We start from the raw sequence: 27,226 nt of genomic DNA on the forward strand, positions 1-27,226 counted from the left end.
CACAGGGCCTATTTTAATTTAATTGCCTTCCCATGGGGCTGAACGCTGCCCCCGCCACATTCCGGCAGGCTGATGGAGCTAGTGTTGGTGGGACTGCAATAGGGGCATGTGTCTCATATATTTGGATGATGTCATTGTGTTTAGTCGCACGTTCGAAGAACACCTCCAATGCTTGAGGGTTGTTTTTGATAGAATGCGGGCTGCTAATCTGAAATTCAAACCTAAGAAGTGTCATCTTCTGCAACAATCTGTGCGTTATTTGGGTCAAATTGTGAGCTCCGACGGCGTCGCCACGGATCCGGACAAAACCTCTTGTGTCCGTGATTGGCTGACCCCCACCTCCAGTGGGAGAGGTGCGTCAATTCGTCGGGTTCGCGTCCTACTACCGTCGCTTCGTTGCACATTTTGCTACCATCGCTAGGCCCCTGCACGTAAAATCAGAACTTCAGATGGGGACGAGTTGGCTTTTCGAACCCTCTGGGATCGTTTGGTGTCTGCGCCGACGCTTGATCATCCCGACTTTTCATTGCCCTTTATCTTGGACACGGATGTCAATGATATGGGCATCGGCGCCGTGCTGTCCCAACGTAAAAAAGGTGTAGGAGAGGGTCGTGGCATATGGGTAGCAGGGTTCTCTCCCCGGCAGAGACTCGTTACTGTGTTATGCGCAGGGAGCTCCTAGCAATCGTGCATTTTGTTTGCCAATATCGGCCTTATTTGTATGGGAGGAAGTTTCTTGTACGCACTGACCACGCTGCTCTGAAATACTCGTTTAAGATTGAACAACCATCTGGCCAGCTTTCGCGTTGGCTTGAAACGTTGCAGGAGTTCTCTTTTGAGATACATTATCGTTAAGGTACTCGCCACTGGCAATGCGGACGCGCGCTCTCCAGGTTGCCCAGGAGTTCCCCTTGTGCGTGCGCGTCCGGCACTAACCGGTGCACAGTTCTTCCTCTGGCCCCTCGGCCGGTCATGTCCGCGGGGGTGGACTCCGCGGAACAGTCCATGGAATGCGCGGAGCCATGGCCAGCCGACGGTGTGTTGAACCTGCCACGGTCGGTGTGGATACGCGAGCAGCTATTGGATGACTGATTGGTTTCGCTGCGGACTCGGGCTAACGGGCCCCTCAGGGCCCCGGACATGGACGGGTTTCCGCCAGGCTGCCTTTCGGGGGGGCCTATTAACGTGGAAGGATGACATGTTGGGCCATTGGCGCCTGGTTGTTCCCATTACGCTTCGACAATAACTGATTTGGACACTGCACGCCGACAAGTTGTTGCACCTCGGCGTGCAGAAAACACTCTTCACGATGCAAAGGGATTATTTTTTGCCTGGCATGATGGCTGATGTCGCCAGGGCCATCCAGACATGTTCCGAATATGCTCGGCGGAAACCTCCATGCACGAAATATATTCCACCCTTGCAATCGATTAGGGTTACGCGAATTAATGAGCTTGTAGCTCTTGATATCCTCGGGCCGTTTCCTCCTTCTGCCAGGGGTAACACATTTCTGCTGGTAGGGGTAGAGTATTTTTCGCGTTGGCCAATGGCTTGGGCCCTGCCCGATCAATCCGCGGCGTCCATAGTGGATGCGTTCTTGAACGGTTATGTGATGGACAAGGGAGCTCCAGAATGGCTGCTCACAGACCAAGGCCGAAATTTCTCATCAAAATTGTTGCGTGACGTGTGTGACGCTTTGGGCACTAAGAAGATACGCACGTTACCCATTCAGGGTGACGTGCATATCTTCTAATGGTGGAACGGTTTAACCGTACTTTGTCTGCCATGCTTTGTCACACGGTGCACGAAAAACAGGCCGATTGGGACCTTCATGTTCCTAGCGTACTGTCCGCCTACCGTATGGCCCCACACGCCTCTATGGGTTACCCACCGTTCTTCCTCATGTATGGTCGGGAAAACGTACCGCCGATTGATGTACAACTAGGAATGCCCGCTAAGGAACTTGCGCTAAGCTTGCCGGAACATGTCCGCGATTTGATTCGCCGGGTCACAGAAGCGCGGGAGGCAGCGAGAATTGCTATGGCGAGGACCCAAGCCCAGTAACGAGCGGTACGCTCGTCGATCACGACGTGAGATGCCATGGGTTGTAGGCGACCAGGCCTGGATCCACTTGCCCCCAGGTACCTCCCCCAAATTACACAGGCCATCGCAGGGGCCTGTTGAGTTGATCGAGGTACGGAGCCCTCAATGTGTACGTATTCAGTCGGGTTCGCGCCGCTGGTACGTCCACACTTCGCGGTTGAAACCCTTCCTTGCCCCGTGCATTGCTCCCTCATCCCCATTTACTACCCTGCCGGGGTCTGATGCATCCGATGGGCCACCTCGGTTGCTGGTTGATCCCCAGAAGGAGTCTCGGTTTGCCTTCCACAGACCCACAGACCCTGAACGCTCCGGCTGCTGCGGATGACCCTGCTCTGTCGGGATCTTCTCCTGCCAAGTCGGACGCTCCACGCCCCATTCTCCCGTCTCCTGTGACATCGGGACCGGTGGCACATCGCCCTGCGGCAGGGGATGGACCTGTGTCACGTACACGCTCGAAATCTGTTCCCTTTCACTAATAACTGTTATACCTTCTTGCATAACGTGTTCGTATGCATCTTATCAGTACTGTTGTTTTGTGATGAATGTGTTCTTACTGGCCTTGCCTTGTGCGCTTTAGGCGCCTTTTTATTGTTCTTGTTGTTGCATTGTCTTCATGCTCTACAGCTCTCGTATAATTGTCGCTTTGTTCTAGCCGGGACGGCTAGCCCTTTTACACCGGGGGTGGGGGGGGGGTGATGTAATACGAGAGTTCACCGCCGATCGCCGATCAATGGGATAGTCTCCGTCGCTTGGGCTATCACCCAATCAGAGGGATGAGCCGGAGTTAGGGGCGGAGCTTAAAGGCTCTGGGGAAGTAACCATCTAGAAGGATCGTGAGGGGGCGTGGCTGTAGGCGGGGCTTGGTGACGTAGACCAGGGGATATAAGGGGAAGCGGAAGAGAGCTCGAGAGCAGTGTGCAGAGTCAGAGAGCGGGACCATGTCGCGCGCCTCTGGAACGCCAGCGGCCACGTGGCGGGCCGGAGGCTTCCTCCCAGCGAGCCGCCTGTCAGCGGCGCGTGGGAGCGGGAGAGGCTGTGAGAGAGCTGGCGCGAGCGAACACCGTACCGCGTGGGAACGAGAGTGCAGCCATGCAGCCGTGTCGGAAAGAGAGAGAGAGCGGAGCTGTCCAGCTGTGGAAGAGTAATAAACAAATAAGAAGACACAAGTCCAGATCGTCGTTGCAGTGGTTTATTTCACATACAAACTCAAAAAATACAGGCATCACGGTCGGGATCGAACCCATGACCTCCTTCATGCCAGGTGAGGTATTCACAATTCGCCACCTTGGCATCAAATAGAGAGAACATACCACCCAACTCCGCTTGATGAGGTTAAGCCATTCCTCAAAGTAGCAGTAAAGACCAATTCGGCCGCAGGTAATAGGAGTTTTTACAGACCATACAGCTACTGCTGGTAATGGGAGTCACGCGGGTAAAAGAACTGCTCCTGTATGTTAAAATACGCAATTTGTTCGCCCATTTGATGAACGTTTAATAAAAAAAATAACGTTTCAGCAATCTTACTTGGAAACCGTGATGTCTCCATGGATGAGAAAAGGGTTGTTTGCCAAAGACCACACTTTATCCTGCAAAACAAATGCATTTGGATTTAAAAACCAAACGAGGAGGAGAATGGTAATTTTCAGTACGCGCGTGCTTGTGCAGCTCTTTAGTAAATCCAGGATGACGGCCTAAAACGAAAACAATGTTTAATTTTACCAGGTAAGGTCCCTTTACTCAGCTGTATAGCTCTTTTTCAGAAGCGACCTGGCTATCACAAATTATAGCTCAACCAAGTGGCTTATCACCACGTGGACATTTAAAGCAGCAGCTAAATACTCAAAATGCATGTTGATTCCAAATGTGGAGAGAACAACCAGAAGAGGACCCGGATAAAAATCCACACGACCACGGGGAGAGCGACACGCAAATTCCAAATCTACAGCAGGCATCAGGGTCGGGATCGAACCCACAACCTTCTGTATACCAAGCGAGGGAGTTAACATCTCGCCATCTCCCTATGCCATGTGGCTCGTAGGGGGTATATGACCATACTTCTATTTGACTGGTCCTAGCGGGTTTGGCAAAGACAAACCTCAAAAACGTGGGGGCATAGAAGCACAGTCTAACAATTGATATTGCTGCACTGCCACTTGCGGCCTACCACGTAGCCCCACAGTAGCCTGTAGAATTTATTACGTTTGTTAAATTTCTATGCTTGTACGTACGTTAAGTTTGTACATACGTTGTTATGTTTGTACGTACGTTGAACTTCTTTTGCACTGTATGTAGCCAACCACGACTTGTGGGAGTTTATTTTGGGGTGTTGCCCCATCCAAGTATTACCCATGCTTAATCCTGCTTGTGATCGGTTATTTTTGCGTAGACTTTCATGATCAATATTATCCAAAATAGAGGTTTTTGGCTTAGATCACGGAAATATAAATGCATCGTTAAACCCATCACCACCCGACATAGCCAATTAGTAAGGTTTGTCACGTAGACAAAACGTGCCGATTTGTTACTTCGTTCAACGATAGAAATATGATTACAGAAGATTTTTTCGTGATTTTCCCATATGTGGCGAGCGCTAAACGCAGCAAATTAACTTAGTAGAGACAGCGAGAGAGACCCCCCCCCTCCACGTGCTATCGAAACTAGTGCAAGAGGTCTCGAGATTATACCAGTGTGAAACAAAGATGCTATCTCTCGAAACTATTATATTATAAATAACACATTCCTTCGGAGTGGGCAGGTAGGAACTTGGTTGGACAGCGCATTCGTGCACAACAGACAGACAAATAATCCTTGGTGGGCATTGTGGAAGCTGTTGTTCCTACCTGTATAAGTGTAGTTTATCGTGTCGTGTATAGTGTAGTGTGTATGTTAAACGTTGAGTTTTATAAGGGCACCACGGGGTGACCAGCCCCACCCCACCCAGCCCCACCCTCCCCACCCAGCCCCGCCCTCCCCTCCCCACCCAGCCCCACCCCTCCCACCACCAACTGAATCACCTTAGGGCTGGGAATGTTGAAAGAAACACGAGGCAAAAAGATCTGCTTTTTTATTTTCAAGGGTTTAATTTTATGAATAAAGCCACCCTCCCCCAGTTCCATTTCGTGAATGAAACATCGCCCGTCTCTTTTTCGATTTAAAGCTTTCGTGACTGCAGGGATTCATCTTCTTGGTTCTTTCAGTAAAGTCACGTAGAAGGGAAGTAATAAAATAATAAAAATAAAACATAATAAAATAATTCTCACGACGTTTCGGCCACAACGCAAGCAGCCGTCCTCAGGTGAAACCAGGTCTGTCGAGGCGACAGCGTCTGAATGAAACAGCACACGTGCTTGGAGCATATATATAAGCTGGGTTGGAAGGGGGGGGGAAGGGGGCGCCTTGACAAAAGAATTTGCATATCAAGAGGAATCCAGCATACCCATGGGAAATGCAGGTATGTGATTAGTACTACTTGTGTCCGTGCATTATGCAGGATTAGCAGCATCCAAGGGAGGGGATATGGGAAATGCAGATATGTGATTAGTGCTACTTTGCCCGTGCATGATGCAGGATTAGCAGCATCACAGGGAGGGGATAAGGGTAGCAATAATAAAGGGAAGAAGTGTTAATAGTATGTAGCTGCAGTACTTAAAACCACCACGTAAACAACTAAAGTATAAACTACATAGTATCATCATTATACTAAATATACTCTACAATAAGCTCGTGTGATGTAAGAGAATAAACAGAATAAAGTTTAGATGGAAGCATATTATATTTTTATGACGTAGAATTGTAATGTATTACTTACTGTTAGTAACTCAGCTTATTGTAGAGTATATTTAGTATAATGATGATACTACGTAGTTTATACTTTAGTTGTTTACGTGGTGGTTTTAAGTACTGCAGCTACATACTATTAACACTTCTTCCCTTTATTAATGCTACCCTTATCCCCTCCCTGTGATGCTGCTAATCCTGCATCATGCACGGGCAAAGTAGCACTAATCACATATCTGCATTTCCCATATCCCCTCCCTTGGATGCTGCTAATCCTGCATAATGCACGGACACAAGTAGTACTAATCACATACCTGCATTTCCCATAGGTATGCTGGATTCCTCTTGATATGAAAATTATTTTGTCAAGGCGCCCCCCCCCCTTCCAACCCAGCTTATATATATGCTCCAAGCACGTGTGCTGTTTCATTCAGACGCTGTCGCCTCGACAGACCTGGGTTCATCCTGCGGACGACTGCTTGCGTTGTGGCCGAAACGTCGTGAGAATTATTTTATTATGTTTTATTTTTATTATTTTATTACTTCCCTTCTACTTGACTTTACTGAAAGAACCAAGAAGATGAATCACCCGTCTCCTCATTGGCCCGAGTCGCGGCGGTGCCCCCCCCCCCCCCACCAAGAACCTCCCCCCCTCTACCAACCCCAACCCACCGCTCCTATTGGTCGGCGCCCCTGAGCCAATGGGAGGGCTCTGGTGGGGCGGGGCCATGCACGACAGACAGACAGAAAAATAATCCCTGGTGGGCAGTGTGGAACTGTTGTTCCTACCTGTATTATAAGACTACAAAAGCACATCAACTGGTAGTTGTTGGCAAATCTATTGTGCCGGAAGAAAAAGCGATCAATTTCGTCCAGGATAGGTTGACGACACTGAGCATTTGCGGTGTGCTGTTGATAGATCTCCGTTGCTTGCGTGCTGTCAAGCACGTACAGCTGCGCCTACTGTGGTGCGCTTAATGAAAAATTGTCGCCAAACAATGGCAAAATCGTGTCGGTGGGGGCAAAGTCGATTCTAAGAATGAACACAGAATCGCCTCGTTCTGCAGATCAATTGAACGTCTGTCCGTGCGCCTCCGTCGTTCAAACTTACGCGCCCCCTGCATGAAAACGACGGGGAGTGCAGCGTTCATCACATATAAAACTAGACGTTTATATATACGATGTGAGAGAGAGATGCAGACCCAGAAAGGATCAAATCCAGTGCCAGAGATCTAAAAATAAAGGTGGTGTGAAATATAAATGTGTATCACCTTTGAGCTGGAAAGGGTGAAGCAAGGCTTGGAACAGTAAATTGTGTGAGGGCAGATATCATGAACAAATCTAGTTTAGTAATTTCAAGGTGATTAAGGACAGAAATGTTACTGTTAACACCCTAATTATTGTGGAAATGAATATGAAATATATTTATAATAGGAGCCTTCCCGTTTGCCACAGGAGAGCATTTACGGTAGTAAGTTCAACATAGCATAAATATTTTAACGTTGTCATAATAAGACATATAGCAGGCTTCAGTTGAGGGAAGTGCAGTTGAATCCTCGTTTAAGCCATCTGTCTTTGTCGTGAAGAAATGCATAACATTGCAAAAAAACAATGCAGTTAAAACGTTCACAACATTACAAAGTTGTTGTTGGAAACTGATAACCCGACCATTGCCGCGTCGTCAAATTTTATATTGTGGTAACTCATAACCACGGCAAGTGCCGGCTTTCATTAGGTGCTCACTAACACTTGCCCCAGTCTGTTAAGGCTATACGGGGGATCTTTGTCTTTGTTTTACTTACATTCACTATATTTTCAGTGACGTTGGTGTAGCTGCTCCAAGATTGCTTGTCGGACGAACAACCAAAAAACTCCACATTCATCGCTGAATAGTACTGCTCGGATTTCTTGGGGATCACAGAGATGAACCGGGCCTGATTATTTTGAGAAAGCAGGAATTAGATAACACATCATGAAGTCCTACTGCACATGGCTACTGCTTTATCGGCGTTCATAAAATTGTCCAGGTTGTCCAACAAAAAAATGGTTCGTGTCCAGTAATCCACGGTTGTGTGCGGGTTTCCCCTCGCACCCTGGTGGCCAAAGCGACGACTCGGGGCCCCTTTGACAACCACTTGATATATTTAAGATAAGAATAGGTTTATCCCCTTTTCTTCTGGCAACAAAACTTAAACCTTTTAACAAGGAATCATGTCAGCATCAACCACAATACTTGTGGTCAGAATGCAAACAAAAAACACTGGCCCCACCCTGACCCAGTGCCGCACCACCCCTGAGCTGCTGATGTTGCTACGACGCCCCTGATAATATAGCTACTACGTCACTGATAATGTAGCTACTGTGCCACTGATAATTATCGACTACGTCACTGCAAATGTAGCTACTATGCCACTGATAATGTAGCTACTGTGCCACTGATAACACTATGTAACACAATTTTTGTTCCTGGGTAGTAAGTGTTATTTCGTAATTGCTTATTCTTAAATAGTATAGAAAATGGCAATTATTCCCCACAAACTTTGCTTTTGTGACCAGAACAGTGATATTTTGAAATTTGACTATTTTCAATGAGAAAACGGGCGAATGTGTATTTTCGTTCACAAAGTCAGAAAAACATATTTATTTAAATTAACATATATTTATACTAAAGTAATAACAAAAATAACTACAAAAGATGAGTAGTTTTTCGAAATTTACAATTATACTGAAAATCACTTTCACGAATCAGCCCCCAAATGTAGTCTCCCATCATGTTCTCGTCATACTGTCCTTGGTAGCAGCGTTCAAAGTCCAGTATATCCTGGTGGAAACGCTCGCCTTGCTCCTCCAAATACGCTTTCATGTGTAATGCGGGCGTAAATGGGCGGGGCGGATATGACGATCCGAGAGGGAGGAGTCAGGGTGACGTGGGGGAGAAGTTATAGCGGGGAGACAGGAAGCTATCTGGGTCAGTCGGGGGAGTGAACACGTTGGGTGGTCGCCGTGCCTCAGCCTGGTGGCTGAGGGGCTCATGACGGCGCCAGCCAGCGGGGTGGAAGAGAGAGTGGAGGATTGAGGTAGGAAGTGGCGAGATAGCCACAGAGGCCACGAAGGGCTGAGGTAGGAAATGGCGAGATAGCCACAGAGGCCACGAAGGGCTGAGGTAGGAAATGGCGAGATAGCCATAGAGGCCACGAAGGGCTGACATTGGGAGGTGGCGAGATCGCCACGCACGGAGGAACAGGGAGCAGCGATGGAGCTGCTGGGGGAGCAGCCAGAGGGCTGTACCAAGAGCCTGCAGCGGAGCTGCAGGAGCGTGGAAGGCCACGGGAGCGAAGGCAGATGTGGGGCTGCCAGGGAGAGAGTCTCAGGAGGAGTGCCGTGTGGGAAGGAGAACGCGAACCCCAAATAAAGGACACGGAGTCAGAGAGAAGTGTCTGAGTCCTTTTATTACACTGGAGTCAGAAGTGAAACGGCATCTCAAAACAACTGAGAGAAAGAAGAAAAAAAAAATATTCCTGCTACATCATCCGACGACGACGACCTTCCTCAGACAGTGGACCTGCCTGCGATGGAAGAGGAGATCCGTTCTGGAACGAGTACGGGTCCGGGTGAGCAAGGTGTCGCCGCGTCGGTGGACCTGTCTGTGCCGGAGGATGCCAACTTACGATGGAGACAGATGGTGATGCAGATGGGGACCTTGAAAATCGTGCTGGCGCGACTGTGTGAGTTCACCACGCCGAGGACGACGTTGGGGAGGCCCGGTGGTGATCCGCAGGCCTCTGCCTTTCCTGCGCTGCCAGCGCCATTGCCACGTGGCACGAAGACGCCATCTTGGGCGTGGCAGGGGAGAAACGGCGGGAAGCCGCCATCTTGTCTTCACCGCGGCGGGAGGACGCCGCCATCTTCAACATCGCGGCGGAGAGGCAGCCTTGCGCTGCCATCTGGAGGTGCCGCGGGGTGAGCAGCCTGCTGTGAGCTGCTGTTTTTCGAGGGGGTGCTGCGAGGAGAAGACGCCGATGCTGCAGCTGCTGGGGCGGGAGCTTCCCGTCCTGGTTCGGGTGCGTGACAACGGAGCCGTCAAGTCGCCGAACGAGTTCTGCGAGGCGTCTCAAGTTGCCACCCTGCCGTCCTCTTCTTGCTGCAGCCCCGGGCGAGTCATAACGATACGCACCCGGCCTTAACACACACCTCACTCATCTTTCGAGGGCCGGGGGGGGCTATTTTGGTTTTCTCTTATGACTCGATTGTGCGGAGCGCGGTTCGGACTGTCTGTATGTGTGTGTAATAACGATGAACGCGCTATCTGCTTGTTGCTTGGTGTCAATATAAGTGTGTGCGTGTGTTGAGAATGGACGGAGAGTCTGCTGTATTTGCTGAGTGTCAAATTGTGTGTGTGCGCTGCTGCGTGGAGTTCTTATCTTGATGGTGAAGTTAATTATTAACTTGGGAGCGTCGGGTATCTTGCGCTGTATTATTTGTGGGTTACCTTGTGCGATGGGCTTAATTGGAAAAAAAAATATATCTTTTTTTTGGTGTATTGTGCTGCGAGGTGCTGTGTGCGATGCGATTGTTGCAAGAGAGAGAATAATTGTGTTGTTGCTGCAAAGTTACGACAGGATTAATGGTGTGTTGGTTGCCTGCAGATCTGCTTGCTATTGTGCTTAAATGTGCGCGTGTGATCGCGATATGCTGATTGCATGTGCTGTTATACCGTTCTGTATGGTTATGGGGTGCGATGCAGTGGTTGATTATTGGAATTGGGATTGTTATTATATTGTGCGTACCTGTTGGAAATTGGTAACAAATTCGAGGGGGACCCAAATAATTGGTTGTATGGTTGTTGTGCACACGAGATTGCGTGTATATTATAGAGGGGGACCCTAAAATTCGGTTGTATTGGTGTTGTGCACACGAGATTGCGTGTATATTATAGAGGGGGACCCTAAAATTCGGTTGTATTGGTGTTGTGCACACGAGATTTCGTGTATATTATGGGTAATTGCGCTTTTTGAGAGAGAGAGCGCGCTTTGAGGGTGCGTGATGACGCCGTTGTGGGTGTCTCAAAGGTTAATGCTAATGGGACCGTAAATTGGCGCCAAGTGGCGTCGCGTATTCGGTTGATCGCATGCAGCCACGAGTTGCTTGGCGAGTTGGGTTGTGTAACCAATGTGGTTGGTAAAATATTGGTTAAAAATTCCACGATATGACAGCTGTGCGCAGCAAGCTGGGGCTGTGCGTCTATCGTTGGTGGGGTTGTTATAACGTGACGGGGGATGCGTCTTGTGACCCCCAGTTAAGGGAAGCTGGGGTGCACGAATGGAGAAAACTGGCCACGTGTTCGCACGTTGGGCCGCCATTTTGCGCGCACGCGGGGTATGGCGACGATGCGCTTTGCGGAAAGGGCCGCCATTTTGAGTGCGCGTGAGTTATTGCGCGAACGCGCTGGGCGAAGGGGGCCGCCATTTTGAGCGCGCGGGAAAAACCGCGGTGGGGCAAATATTCCATCTGTTATGCCTGCCATTGTTGATTGGGTGATGCACGAGTTGTGGTCACATCGGCCTATGGCTGATGGCTGACCTGACAGCCCGGAGGCGAAACCTCCGTGGTATGTCTTAAACTAATGGGCCATGTGCTCATATGGCTCGGGGAGTCATGGTTCAGTTGTGCGGTGGCAGACTGAACCTGGTGTGCCGGGGGCTCACGGGATCTGGGTTAGGGTGTTATTGTCTCTATAAGAGAACACTGCCCCATGGGGGGGGGAGTCCATGGGGTCTGGCATTGCCGGGGGATGAACCTTCCCTGGGCTATAAAGCGTCAGACTATACGAGGCTGGTGTGTGTCCATCGCTGATGGGATAGTAAGGGAGGAGCATGGCCGAGTGCTGCTCATCCCCGAAATGGCACTAGCCGAGAGTATGGTAAATGGATGTTGCTGTGGGTTGACGACCACGGTGAGGGTTACGGCGAGTTAAACGTTACCGCTGGGGAGCGTGGCTCTCTCCACGCGAGGGTGTGCGATTAGGCGTTTTGTTGGTTTGTTGAGAGTGACTGTGGGTACATGCTGTGTACGTCTGAGGTCTGTGCTGGTCCTCAAGGGAGGACTGCTGGTGGGTAAGAGCAGAAATTTTTTTTTGTTGTTGTCACGTGTAAATAATATTGTTGTTAAAATGTAAATACTGGGGCATCGATCGCGGTTAATTTGGGTAATTATTGGGGTTTTTTTTTTAAGCGGGCCGGATTTACATCATCTCCACTACCCTGAGGCCGGGTGGCTGTCGTGTACGACATGCGGATGTGCGTTGTTGTGCTGTGCCTCAGGGGATTGGATTCTCCTTCTCGTCACAGATCTTCAGTGCCTGCCACACTGGGTGTTACCTGGTGTGCTAACTGGACGAGGACTTGAAGGAGCGATTGAGCGCCTGTTCGTCATTCCTGCTCTACCAGTTGCTCTTTGACGTTGGACTTGGGCCGAGCGGATGGAACTGCAACATGGACACGCACTAAAACATCACATTCCTGGGTTGTGCGCGTTGGCCGTTCTTGCGTGTCAGTTGCCGTTGTTGTGCATTGTGCCATTCTTATTCTTGTTGTTGTTGCGCGGAGGACAGGCCGGTGTTCTGTTCCAGTTCCTGATACCTCCCCTTTTGTTACTTGTGTTGTTGTTCTTATAATCTCCGTTGTGTCTGGGGGACTTCTGATTGTGATGCCTTCGCCCGCATTATTTTGTTCTGTTTCAGCCGAGGACGGCTGGGATTTTCTCTACGGGGGAGGGTAGTGTAATGCGGGCGTAAATGGGCGGGGCGGATATGACGATCCGAGAGGGAGGAGTCAGGGTGACGTGGGGGAGAAGTTATAGCGGGGAGACAGGAAGCTATCTGGGTCAGTCGGGGGAGTGAAGGGTGGTGAACACGTTGGGTGGTCGCCGTGCCTCAGCCTGGTGGCTGAGGGGCTCATGACGGCGCCAGCCAGCGGGGTGGAAGAGAGAGTGGAGGATTGAGGTAGGAAGTGGCGAGATAGCCACAGAGGCCACGAAGGGCTGAGGTAGGAAATGGCGAGATAGCCACAGAGGTCACGAAGGGCTGAGGTAGGAAATGGCGAGATAGCCATAGAGGCCACGAAGGGCTGACATTGGGAGGTGGCGAGATCGCCACGCACGGAGGAACAGGGAGCAGCGATGGAGCTGCTGGGGGAGCAGCCAGAGGGCTGTACCAAGAGCCTGCAGCGGAGCTGCAGGAGCGTGGAAGGCCACGGGAGCGAAGGCAGATGTGGGGCTGCCAGGGAGAGAGTCTCAGGAGGAGTGCCGTGTGGGAAGGAGAACGCGAACCCCAAATAAAGGACACGGAGTCAGAGAGAAGTGTCTGAGTCCTTTTATTACACATGTTTTCCCTGAATTGATCAAAATGAGCATCAAGGATATGGACTTTTAGGGACATCCTACAGCCCTTTGTGCCGTAGTTCTTCACCAGTCTCAACCAGCTCCAGAGTTTTCGACCTTGTGATTGCCCAGGAAGCCACGAACCACTGCGACAATTAATTGCACTCCAGGATCTTCTTTATTTGTGGTCCGACGAAGACACCGGCTTTGACGTTTGCTTCAGACAGCTTAGGCAAGAAGTCTTGAAGGTACTTGAAGGCTGCCGACTCCTTATCTACAGCTCTGACAAATTGCTTCATAAGGCCCAAGTTGATGTGCAGTTGTGGCATCAGCACCTTCTGGAGGTCCACCAGTGGCTCCCACTTGATGTTGTTCCTCCCCACAGAGAACTCGGTCCGCTGTGGCCAGTCCCGTCTGTGGTAGTGCGCCTTGGTGTCTGAAATCTTTTGTAGTCATTTTTGTGTTCCTTTAGTATAAAACACGTGTTAATGTCGATTAATGTTTTTTTTCTGACTGAACGAAAATATACAAATTTGCCTATTCTCATTTAAAATATGTAAATTTCAAAATATCACTGTCTTGGTCACAAAAGCAACGTTTGTGGGGAATAAGCCATTATCTGTGCTTTTGAGGCATAAGCAAGTAGGAAATAACACTTACTACCCAGGAACAAAAAAATATATAAAAATGGGTTACACAGTAGTTACTACACCACTGATAATGCAGCTACTATGCCACTAATTATGTCGTCGCTATGCCACTGATAATGTAGCGATTGCGCCAATAATAATAGTCAATATGCCACTGATAATGTGGCTACCACGCCACTGATAATGTAGTTACTATGCCACTGATAATTTCGCTACTACATCACTAACAATGTGGCTACTACGCCACTTATAATGCAGTTACTACGCCACTATAATGTAGTTACTACGCCACTCGGCCTCCCAACTCGTCTGGGTTGCCCATCACTGGTCCAGTCACCCGACCTTGGCCTATGACGTTTGAGTCTCTGCTTAGCCACTTCTTCCAGCTCCTATCTCCCCACTCCTCCCCAATGCATTTATTAGGCAACACCCACTCTGTGTGAGTGACATTATGGGGATATTTCACGTCTTGCCTTTTAAGCAGACGATTTGTGTTCATGATTAATCCACCAGTGGCATTAACCTGGGTTGATGTTGGGGCTTGCAATGCGAACCTCTGCAACAAGTGGCAAAGCACGCTACCATTTGGCGACAGTTCGACATCACAATTCAATCTTTCAACATCCAGTCTTCTCATTAACCAATATTTGACAAAATAGCTCAGCAAATTTGATAGATTATGGATGAAAGATTAAGATAAATACTCACCGTAATCTTTGGCAAGAATGTTACAAAGGTGATACTTTCAGCATCAGTGTTCCCCTGTAATGTATAGTTATCGGCCGCGCTATCAATGTAACTATCCCAAATGGTATTGTCCATGCTGTATGCCACCTGGGAACACAACAAGAACAAATCCTGTAAGCACATTGATCAAGCAAACACTCTCCGGCGTGCAATCGCCCTCGGAAAGTTTTTCATTCGCGATAATAACAGCAGCGCTCAAAATCCTCGAGCGTTAACATCCCTATGCTGTGAAGAGACAATGGAGCTCGGGATAGTGGGCACGGCTGTGGTGGCTAGGAGATGCTAACTATCTCGTCTGGTATGCAGGTCGTGGGTCCGATCCCAACCCTGGCGATATCTGCTGTATATTTGGAGTTTGCGTGTCTCTCTAGTGGTCGTGTGGGTTTTTCTCCGGGTTCTACGTTTTTTTCCCTCCACCTTCAGAAACAACCGTTTTGAGCACTTCACTGCTATAAATTTTCACGTGATGAAAAGCCACTTCGTTGAGATATCATGTGTTGCCATGTCACTTCTGAAAAGGCTACATAGCTCAGTGGGCCTTATCTGGTAAAATAAAATAAAAGTTTGGTTCTAATTTAGTTTGTACAGTTGGTAATACAACCAAACTAATGTTTTCTTTAAGTTACCGCTTTTAGGTATCACAGAGTGTGTATGCTAATTTATTTTACCGTGAATTGCAGCGTTTGTGATCGGCTTGCCGACAAAGGGCATGTGCCAAACAAATATGCACGGGACGTCCGTACCTTTTGTGCAGCGTTCATTTCATTGGGTACTTGCGAGTTCAATGCCAGGAGGTGACCTTGGTGTGCAACTGTGAACCGTGCTTAGCCGAGAGTAACCGAGGAATGTCTGTACGTGATATTTGGAGCATCACTAAGAGCCATTGCGAGCTGTGATGGCCATTCATCCGTGAGCAGACGTGGATCAGAGAGGCCAACTGTGGCCATTGTAGAGTGGTTGTAGTCGTCATTCAGGCTTACCAAGCATCACTACTTGTTATGACAAACGAGGTATGAGTGGTATTATACTGGTGTCTGCTACGCATCCCTGATTTCTCATCCGTGACTTCAGTCCATCAACGAACCATTGTCTCACTTTGAATTAAGTCTGACATCAAGAACCATGCCATGAAACATAATATAGTTATAAAATTACCAACATTCAAAGCAACTTTGGGTGTCTTATGTTACTCAATTCTAAATGTTTCCTGCTGGTAAGATCTGTGATCTTCTGGAACTGGGAGGAGGTCTTTAATATGAATTTAAAAAACACTAATATATATCGCCCTTTGATGTGTGAAGTTGCTTAATGAATCTTACATTTTCTTGATGATGATGAATTATAAAGACCTCTCCACTCGACAGCATTTGGTTATACACTTTATTTGGCTAAATTCCAGCACTCCGCTTTGCAGGGTGCGGTGTGGACCAGTTGTTTTTGAAGGTATCTCAGAGACAATCTCGCAATATATCAACTTACATGGGCCATTCTATAACGCGTGGGGGTGGGGGGGAGTTGCGCACTGCCTTGTGAAAATTCGAAAATGTGTTCCCCTCGACGACGTGACACCAACCAACGAAAACACGTTCAGTCAGAATAGAAGGAGAGACAAAAGGAGCCAAAAAAAGGCTTCCAACCTCCAGTGCAGACGTCCAATAGTAGCCATTTCCAGCCATCGCCATCTTGGAAATCTGAACGGGCCTTGTGAAGTCAACAGTGATGTGGGTTCCAACCGTGTAAATATAGAAGACCCAAGAGCCTGAACAAGTGTTGTACAAAATAAACAACGTTAATTAGACAACTTTAACGCATGCTATTATTAACATCATTAACATTATGCGAAAAATAATGTGATTTTTTTTACCTATTATGGGAATAAAACAGGTGTTAAGTTGTTAAAAAAAACCCACCAATTAGATACATTTTGCAAGGAATCAAGTATGTATTAACCACACGTACGTGTGGTGAACATGCAAACAAACATGATCTGATAATATTTGCATTGTCTTTAAAACGGATTGGCCTACACCAGAGACAGCAGCCTTCTTCATGACCTTGTCTCAAAAAGGGTAAAACTTTTTTTTTCATACTTTGATACTGGCAAAAAGGTCCCATGATCAAGCTGCTCACCCCGAGCGATAAATGCTCTTATACGCGCATTTCCTTTGCACTGTTTGTCCTTGTTGCCTTCTCTGTTCTGACACTGGTGGTGAGACTAGGCCATAAAAAAGGCTGCTGCCTCTGGTGTCGGCCAAACAGTTCCAAAGACAATGGGTATATTATCAGAGCATGTTTGTTTGTATGTGCTGTAACTACTTCTCAAGCATATCCACGCATTCTTCAATGCTTTCCAAAATGTATTTTTTCCCCTAGAGTACTTAATTACCAGAATTGAAAGCCAACGCGTACCTGACAGGGCAAAATAAGTTTTCATATTGGCAAATAGTTTGTTCTAAGTTTTGGTTTGTGATTCCAGGTTTTGGAAAAACGATTTAAACAAATTGGTCAGTTGTAGATGTAGGGGTGTTACGGAGGGGCTGTATACAATGGGATCAGATGGGAAAGAAACACAGTGGGCGTGGCTATGTCGGTGCACGGGCAGGTGTTCCCAGCGACGTCCGCATCGGGCAGCCTGGGGGGCTGACTCCTGACTCGGAGCTGGGATCCCCCGGGGCCCCACCCCTCAGCGGGGGTTTTGGTATAAAAGGGGATGAGCCGGAGGGCTCAGGGAGAGATGTTGAAGCTAACCAGTAAAGATCGAAGATCGTCATAGATAGAGCCCTGGACTCCCCTGGATCGCCGCCTTGTCAGGGCCGGACAGGATCGAGCCAGCGGCGTGGTCCCGAGAGCCAGAGCCGGTGCTCTTGTAAGAGCTGGTCTGGGACTCCGGGTACCGTGAGCCCGACTTACCAGTGTCGGGCTAGCTAGCCTTCCCTAGCCCGTTAGTGGAGGACCCAGGGGTAGGCTAGGCGTAGCTAGAAGTGTATCCCCAGTTAGACGGGTGAGGGGGCCGATACCCCCTCCAGTGTTGTATGTCAGTGCTGTACTGTACTGACACGGAATAAATACGTGTGCCTCCAACCCCGGTATCAAAGTCTCCTGAAACACTATTACATATACATACATATCATTATTGGGTGCCAAAGTGGCGAGGAAATGTTAACTCCCTCAACTGGTATGCGGGAGGTCGGGGGGTTCTATCCAGACCTTGATGCCTGTTGTATATTTGGAGTTTGCATGTCTCTCTCTCATCATAATCACAGTGGCTAGGAGATGTCAACTACCTCGCCTGGTATGCAGGAATTCAGGGGTTCCGATCCCGACCCTGACGCCTGCTGTATACTTGAACTTTGCATGTCTCTCTACCCGTGGTCGTGTGGACTTTTTTCAGGCTGATGTAAATTTCCACAAGATAAGCAATTGGTTGAGCTGTCATTTGTGATAGCCAGGTCGCTTCAAAAAAGAGCGCCATAGCTTAGTTGGGCTTTATCTGGTTAGATAAAAAATAGTTTAGTTTATAGATTATATAGGGTAAGATTAAGGCTTTCATATGGTTCATTGTTAAACAGTGAAGCTTACAAAGGCAGACCAAATCTACTACAGTGGAACGTCGGTATACGTCGTTAATTCGTTCCAGAAGGTACGACTTATACCGATAATGACGTATACCAAACGAATTTTTCCCATAAGAAATAAAGGGAAAGGAAATAATCCATTCCAGAGGAAAATAAATTATATTTTACGGCATATTATACATTAATTGGATTGTATAAAATAATTTAGACACTAATTACTAAAATGCATACAGAAGTCACGTGACCGCGCTGCTGCCAGCTGCGCTGGTGACGTGGTGTGCCTCAACCCCGCACGTCGTGGCGCCTCGACCCGGGGCTCCACCCTCCATGGGTGCGGGGCTCCACCCTCCATGGGGGTGGGGCTCCACCCTCCATGGGGGCAGCTCCCCACGCCACCCCGCCCCTCTCCCCCACGCCACGCCACCCCGCCCCTCTCGCTTTGTTTCAGTCGTGAGCGGGGCACACGCGGGGTACTGTTACGTGGTGACTCATCCCAACCCATACAAGTTCTAGCAAACGCGTCGTATCCCAAGAAAGACGTCGTATCCAAAGAAATTTTTTCTCTCGAAAAAACACGACGTATACCAAATTCGACGTATTCCAAAGCGGTCGTATACAGAGGTTCCATTGAATAGGGTTTGTGTAAATTAATTAAGCTTTCAATCTAGCTCTGTGAACCTCAGTGTTAACCACTGGGACTAACAGAGCCATACGAAGGCTACCATAGGATTTAGTGTTCATCACTAAGGGTCACGGAGCCATATTAAGGTCCCCATAGAGTTCAGCATTAGTCACTAAGGCTCACAGAGCCAGACTAAGGCTCCCATAGGGTTCAGCGTTAATCACCGATGGCTCACAGAACCGAAAGTAAGCTTCCAACCATCGTTGCAATACATGGTAATTACCACAAGCGGGCATGCTGCAGAAATCCCAGGTAGTGTCCGTGCCATTGGTGTAGCACCAAGGCCTCTCCCTCATGCCGCCAGGGTTGCGGCAGTAATTGCCATCCAGTCCACCATCTGGGTAGTTGAGCGGAGTCTCGGGGTGAGCGTGCGGGCTCTGCAAGCTCCACGGCTGACAGCGCACCTGAGACTGGGTGACCGAGACGTTGCCACGGTAGGCTTGCCCACGTCCGAAGTAGCAGTCTGCGCAGGTGTCACAAATTAGAAGGAAAGAAAAAATTTACGTGCATAAACAGGGATTATATGAGACTTCGACAACGTATGTTTGTCCTCAGAAGTGTTTAAATCAACTGCCTGGAAGATGGCGACTAGCTGTGAGGTCAAATCTTCATCCATAAGAGCTTTTTTAGGATTAGATCACGTCAATATAAATGTGTCGTGAAACCCGTCACTACCGCGACACAACCAATCAGTAAGGGGTTTGTCACGTAAATAAAACATGACCAATTAGTTACTAGCTCAGCACTAACCAGTTGTGTGTTGGAGAGTAAACCCACAACAATATTTACGATTCGAGTACTGTGACGTTTCACTGGTAGTTACAACAACCAGAATTATCAGGCGACAGCCAGAGATGGGGAGAAATCCTCCTCCTGTTTCAGTCATCAATAGACGAGGGATAAATGTGCTGTTTTCACTTATGAGCTAATCAGGTGCGAAGACCAGAGGCAATTTTTCGTTGACAATTCTGTCAAAAAAACTTCCCCAAAAACCTTATTATTAATAATATTGGTTGCAACAACCTACGTGTTAAATTGACATTATACCAGTAGTTCATTATTTGTAAAAAAAAAAGAAGATAACTTTCAGTGCTCTGACTACAGGTGCAACCGATCCTCTAGGAGGAAAAAAACTAAATGCACTTATTGGACGCATTTCACAACGTCTCAAGGCGTCAGGCGTATACAACCGCACCTGACCGGAGACCCAGACTGCGTGTCTCTCCTGTGTTCGCAGATATTTGCTCTGGACGAACAGCTCCAGTGCTCAGACCCAGGGCAATGTCGCATCCTGTGTTCAAGAAGACACGACTATTTTTTAATAGCACAAATAACAACCGCAACAAATCATCTTAACTTCCAGCCAGAAGAAATCATGACGATGTTCTGAAAATGATGTTGGCATCACATATCAACTCTTTATTTCGTGCTCATTATACTTCATATTATTGTAAGCATATTGATATACAATGACTATGGATTAGGTGTACCCTGTACTCCAGTTGCAGTGCCTGATGCTGATCATCGATGCTCCAAACCTGCCTAATTGCTGATAATACCGAGTAATAAATTAAGCCCTGGACACACGATTAACTAGACATTAGCAAGAGTACGTACCACTTTGAAACTGCACTTCACTTAGCAGTAACCATTTCCCTGCTGGGTACATGACACAGTGCAGAAGTGAGCCCCTGTATCCTGACAGATCAGCAGTGAAGATCACCAAACCGGCTACCGTTCTCTCCCACCAGGTTGTCTCCACGTCCAAGACCTGTGAAAAACAAATATATGACCATCTTTTATTCAAGTGCAAAATTACATCGTTCTTTAGGCAGGTTTTAGCGTCTGTAACTTAGGCTAGTGCGCGCCACTCCATTCGTTGGTCTCTCATTCTTTCTGTTCGCATCTCCGTCCTTTATATTTCACCTCCCCGTGTAGCCGGCAACGGCTGCTTTGGGACAAGCACTCTTCGCGGGCACCTGTTCTTCAGTCTGACAAGGCACACAAAGGGGGATTTCATGGACAGCATCACGCTAAGGCTCTGTGCACAAAGATGACCCACAGAGTCACTGAGGGACCACTGCTACTGTGCTCTCTAGCGTCGTAATAGATATAACGACCGTGAATCTTGACTTAAAGCTTTCGTGACTGCAGGAATTTATATTCTTTGGGTCTTTCTGTAAAGTCACGTAGATAGGTTCAAAGAAAATAACAAAAAACTACAATATTTCAATCGCAACACAAGCTAACCCCTTTTTCCTGACGACGACCGCTTGTGTTGCGATCGAAACGTCGTAATTTTTTGTTATTTTCTTTGAACCTATCTACGTGACTTTACCGAAAGACCCACAGAATAAGGACTATGATATGTACCTATGAATCCCCGACCAGTTTCACTTTTTGACCTCGTTTAACAAAGCAATTAATACATTGTTTGAACGAATGAAAAGAAGTGAACCCATGCTTTTTTTTTATTGTGTAGCAATACCATTTTATAAGAGTCGGTTTTAAGTTTACATTGTAAATAATAAGCGGATAATATTGGTTTTAGGATTTTAGTTTTGGTTACACTCTCTCACAGGAGCAGAATGTCAATTATATGGGAAGATCTTTACACGCTTTACAATAGCCCCAGGTTACAGAGGGAGCCAACCTTATTTGGAGAATATTTAAAACAATGTTCTTCATTAGCAAGGCCATTGTAGGGCCACCTGGCGGTCCCTGACGTGCGGCCCCCGACAATACACAATTAGTGAGAACACCCCCATCATCAGTATCTGTATTTATACTGCAGGAGGAATCCGATGAGCTATAATGCTCTTTTTCACAGATGCTTATTAGAGGCATTATGTTATGTTTTTAGGTGTTGTGTATATGTTTTTTAGTGTTTTAAATTAGTTTACACTGTGAAATTGGCATAAATAAATATCCAAATAGGCAAACATAAGTATATCCTTTCAAAAAGTATTTACTGTGCCGTACTTACCACTTCAATCTCAAAGACTCTGCATGGGGTGATGTATGCACGTGCAGTCTTTTCATTGTTTAAGTTGTATGCAGTGTATCATGTACTGATATGCAATATTGCACACTGGGACCCGCTGAATAATGTTTGAAGCAGAATATAATCGCGTGCCAGGATAATCGATTATCAACTGTATTGAGTTTTGGACACAATTCTAAAATTAAATGGCTCTTCTTGTGGCTTTGATTGTGGACCCACTGACTACTTAAAGCGCAGGCACGCGTTGTCCATACCTTGACAGCGTCACTGATGTTGCCACCCACACTGCATTCGACCCGCTCGAACAATCTGACGCCAGTTCGTTTCATCGTTGTTGGAGGAAAACATCACTTTCCCGAGCAAAGTCTCTCCTGTTGAAACAAAAACAGCAAGGGAAAAATCATCGGGTTAATCACGGGCACAGTCACGCTTTTGTCACCATCCTTTGCCTTTTATCAAATAACCTGTGGTGATAAAAAAAAAATGTACCGAGTACGGGCACATTGACTACTTTCCTAGCTCTATCTCCTCGATGAATGGTCTCCATAGACACATTCCTACGTATGTATGTATTTTGAACTTCTTTCGCACCACCGTACATAGCCAACCGTGCTAATCGGAGGTGCGGGGGAAGGACACATTCGTATTTTGGTATGTAAACAGTGTGGATTAATAATAAATGATATGGACATCAAATTGTGCACGCAAGAGTATCTTAAAATACATGTGTAGGGACAAATTGACTTAAAACTTACGTGGCTGCAGGAATTCATAGTCTATGGTTCTTTCGGTAAAGTCACGTAGATAGAAAAAATAATAACAATAATAACGATAGTAATAGGTTTTTACCCTTTCAACTGGTACAAAACTGACACCTTTATACAAGGCATCATGTTTGCAATAACCACAACACAAGTAGTCAAAATGCAATAAAAAAGAAACAACTCTGATAATGTTAATGATATGCACTGTCCTTGAAGTTGATTGGTCCACACCCGAGACAGCTTTTCTTAGAGCCTAGTCTCCATTGGTGTTGGACCAGGTGACGCCAAAAGGCGTACAACTCATAAAGCAGCGCACTATCAGAGTATTGAGAGCTCGGGGTAAGCATTTACACTATGAGACCTCCTTTACCAGTGGCAAAATATAGTAGTAATATAGTAATAGGGGGTCAAATACTTATTTCCCTCATTAAAATGCAAATCAATTTATAACATTTTTGACATGCGTTTTTCTGGATTTTTTTGTTGTTATTCTGTCTCTCACTGTTCAAATAAACCTACCATTAAAATTATAGACTGATCATTTATTTGTCAGTGGACAAACGTACAAAATCAGCAGGGGATCAAATACTTTTTTCCCCTCACTGTATGTACATTTCCACATGATAAGCCACGTCGTTGAGCTATCATTTGTGTTAGCCAGGTCACTTGTGAAAAATACCTATATAGTTCAGTGGGCCTTAACCTCCTAAAATAATAAATAGCTTAGTATGCTAAAGCACAATTGTTAAGAGTTATGAATGGCTCTCAACATACTGGTGTGCTGACGCTAATAAAAAAATATATATTTTTTGTTCGTGTGACAACGTATGATTGTAGATCTTACGATCCCATGACATGGTAATTTCCGTCACGTGCCAACCATTACACAACACATTACCTTCAAACTGGAATGTAATGGACACTGCCTGGGAGCCGTTCCAGCCAACCCATTCTAGCCCTGCATTCTCCTGCCAGTCGCTGTGCCCGACGACTCCATCCAGTAGTTGTCCACGACCCCCCGACAGCATCCCTCCGCCGTCGCTCTCCCCGCCGGAGTAGCCATCGTCACGGAGCTGGATGCCTCCGAGCGCCTGCCCTTGTGGCACAGAGTAGCTGAGCGGCGCAGATAGCACGCCATCTGTCAGAACAGACGTAGACAACAACAGCAACAAATTAACCTCATGGCGGGACCCTGGGGTCCGAAATAAAGTCAAAATCGTAATTAATTAATTGTTTCTGACTCCGTCCCACCGCGCACATAAACGACACGACCCACCTGGTGCGGATCATTATGTTGTCATGTCGTCCAAGCGCAGCGAGGACAAATGCGCAGAAGAAACAAAACTTTGAAACTTTGATTAGCGCATCGTGTAGAGCTCGTCGAGAGGAATAGATTGCCAGTATCGTTTCGCCTTCAGACAAAATGACGTCGCAACGCAGGTTATGCGAGAGCCGGGGGCTTATGGGACCCCGAGGTCCAAATACACAACTGATACAATTCTTACTGAATTTTAAGAACTATCGCATTCTCGGGATAGTAATAAAATTCTCCAGTAATTAAAGATGCACCTGAAACATTGGTATGCACACCCGTTATGAGTTGCTGTGGAAATCTATCGGTTAAAGCAACACACATTTGCACAACTCCTGTTCTGTCACCACGAAAAAACTATATTTATTTGAGTATTTTAGCCTCTTGGCTTTTCTGTCTAATATTATCAAGAAGTGCTTGTTTGAGTAAGAAAATGCGTGGTCTCAGTGAGAATATCCAAAGGGTTTTTTTTTGGCTGAAACAGGAAGCTATTTTAAACAGAACTGAAATCTGTCACCTAAAAAAAAATGCAAAACGGAACCATTCTATGACTTAAAGCTTTCGTGACTGCAAAAATGCATATTCTTTGGGTTTATTGGTAAAGTCACGTAGAGAGGTTCAAAGAAAATAACAAACAAAATTTAAAAAATTACGACGTTTCGACCACAACACAAGCGACGATGACGATCGCTTGTGCTGTGATCGAAACGTAGTTTTTTGTTATTTTCTTTTAACCTATTTACGTGTTTTTACTGAAAGACCCAAAGAACATGGAACCATTCCTTTGCGGTATGGAGCGTAAATCCCCTTGACTATAAAGGCTGCCTGAGCGATCCGTTGTGCAAACCTGTTTACACATGACTAGTATTTAATTTAATTTATTATTTTTCTTTATACGTGACTTTACCGAAAGAACCAAAGATTAACTCAAATATGTATTTACGCAACCAGTTACGAACAGTTGTGCGACCAGTCGTTTTATGGTAAAAAGCAGACTTCTACTCTCAAGCGATTTGCACGCCGATATGGAGCGATGTATTTGCGGACGTGCACACGGGATAATATTGATAGCGAAAGCCTACGTGTTAAACGTAAATATCATAATTTCAGCTACCGATGCACACACTATTCACTCTCTCGAAGAGAAAGGACGACTCAGATGCGCGACTTACCGTTTCATTTCTCACTCCTATCGTGTTCGTGAGTATTGTGTTTGTTGTTGCAACTTGCCGACCCCCGTGCCCCCTAACTGGACATCTGTAAAAAAAGAGCTTTATAGTTCATCAGATTCCTCCTCCAGTGTAAATATTCTGATTCTGATGTGGTGAGCTAGCACCTAACAATTGCCTGACCTCTGAGGTCCTCTATATATATGTTCAAGTTTTATCAGCCAATTAATTAGTATTTATATGTGGGAGGAAACTAGAGCACCTGGAGAAAACCCACGCATGCGAGGGGGAAACATTCCCATAGAGGGAACCACGTGGTCCACAAATGATTTGTACTGCCTACTCCTGGCAATCCAAGGTGTGGCAACCTCGAGATGCACGTGAAGAGAGTTTCAAAATATTTGTGCGATCCGCCAACCCGTGCCTCCATAGTGTTGGTTCACAGGCGTCCATATATGTATGCATGTGTGTGTTGAACTTCTTTCTTACCATACACAGCAAACAGTGACAATCGGAGGTGCACCACCACGGTCTGGCTAAATCCTAACGTGGAGCCAACCAGAAAATGTGCAGGGCTATGCTTTAGAGAGCGTGTTCAAACACGTTTGCCATATCCAATTACTACATAACTGTTGCAGACCTATATGCTCATATTTGTGTAGGACTTGAAATATGGCGCGCCACGCATTCTGTTGTGCTGTTGCTATGCAAGTGAGCAGTGTACATTGGGGTGTATCTGAGGACAGGGGTTGTTGTTGTTGGGGCGTGAGGGAGACGCCGTTAAGTGGCGCAACAGGTGTTAGGGGTAACCGGGGACACAGGCCGGTGATTGGTTAGGAGGGTGAGTAGTTAATGACTGGTGCTGCTCAGACGGGAATAACAAGGTCACGTGAGGCTGGGGGCCTGGGGGCGAGTAGTAAAGCGGGGGGGGGGGGGGGGGGTGAGATAATTGATTGGTGTGGGGATAAAAGGCACAGCGTAACAAAGAGACGGGAGTCTTGGTTGGAGCTGGAGTGATGGTGCCCGGGGAAGAGAGGAGCAGGAGTGAGTAGGGAGATATGATAGGGGTAACAGTGATAGAGAAGAACAGAGAGTACGGTAACAGTGATAGATAAGAACAGAGAGTACGGTAACAGTGATAGAGAGGACAGAGAGTACGGTAGCAGTAGATAGAGAGAACACGGTGAGCGGTAGCAGTGGTAGCCATGCATCTGAGGGGTGCAGCGGAGTATACGGACCTTGGGAGAGAAGGGAGAGCGGAGCGGAATCGCGGAGCGGAGCGAGCAAACGGAGAGACAGGGAGTGTCGTTAATGACGGACGGTGGAACGGAGCGAACGGGGAGACAAGGAGCAGTGGCGATGAGGAGGTGAACTCTAAAGTGTGAATAAACGTAACGGAAAGACAACCGGAGTACGAGTCCTACATTGTACAAAACAGTTGCAGGCAATTAAGTTGAACGCGTACGAGAGCCATCGTCTAACAAAGTTGCTGAGAATGGGGCCAAAACGTTAAATGGCCAGCAACATATAACATCAAAGTTATAATGTCTCTGTGTAGCGAGTCTGTGAATCTGTGTGAGTCTGAGTTTCAGTGTGGCGAGTCTATGTGTCTGTGTAATGTATTTATTTGTCTTGCATATCTGGCGCTCTAACTGTATGACAGTCACATGTTATGTACTCATTAACAGACACTGGTAGGAGGTACTATGTTTCTTATTCCGGCATTCACAGCCTTAGGGGAGAACTACATACCAATTCGGACAGCCAACATGCCAGACCCACACCTTGAAGAGGGAGAAGATCACGACGACGACACGACGAGTTCCATTCCAGATCGCAGCAGCCCCGACTGTGTCGGAGCTCGCCTTTTATGCTACCCAGCGTGGCCAGGCTCTGCCCTCGGCCCCGCAACCCTCTGGACCCCCCGAAGGCTCCGTGCTTTGCCCACAGGTCCAACTGGGAGAACGGGCTGCTACCCATAATTCCATTGTCTACCATTCTCCCAGCGGCACGCGCTACAGTGACTCATTCAATGTCACTACGCTTGTAAAAGCATTCGCTAAGTA

The 27,226-nt window shown here is 47.1% G+C and overlaps 1 protein-coding gene across 5 annotated transcripts in view; it reads right to left on the minus strand.

The window, feature by feature from the left end:
- The window catches only part of LOC133359837 (uncharacterized), a 145,523-nt gene that overhangs the window by 112,764 nt on the left and 5,533 nt on the right, over positions 1 to 27,226 (minus strand). For all 5 annotated transcript variants that reach the window (XM_061578387.1, XM_061578386.1, XM_061578384.1 and 2 more), the window contains exons 2-10: positions 23,578 to 23,817; positions 22,170 to 22,286; positions 20,529 to 20,682; positions 20,107 to 20,202; positions 19,135 to 19,374; positions 16,292 to 16,413; positions 14,616 to 14,741; positions 7,683 to 7,814; positions 3,628 to 3,689 (exon numbers count right to left, since the gene is read on the minus strand). Coding sequence is in view for 4 of the 5 variants with exons in the window: in XM_061578386.1 (XP_061434370.1) it covers positions 3,628 to 3,689; positions 7,683 to 7,814; positions 14,616 to 14,741; positions 16,292 to 16,413; positions 19,135 to 19,374; positions 20,107 to 20,202; positions 20,529 to 20,682; positions 22,170 to 22,244 (1,007 nt within the window). In the remaining variant the exon portion in view is untranslated. The remainder of the gene's footprint in view (positions 1 to 3,627; positions 3,690 to 7,682; positions 7,815 to 14,615; positions 14,742 to 16,291; positions 16,414 to 19,134; positions 19,375 to 20,106; positions 20,203 to 20,528; positions 20,683 to 22,169; positions 22,287 to 23,577; positions 23,818 to 27,226) is intronic.

The sequence above is a fragment of the Lethenteron reissneri genome, chromosome 66, assembly GCF_015708825.2.
Source record: "Lethenteron reissneri isolate LAM-NWPU_2019-01 chromosome 66, ASM1570882v1, whole genome shotgun sequence".
NCBI classification, from domain to species: Eukaryota; Metazoa; Chordata; class Hyperoartia; order Petromyzontiformes; family Petromyzontidae; genus Lethenteron; species Lethenteron reissneri.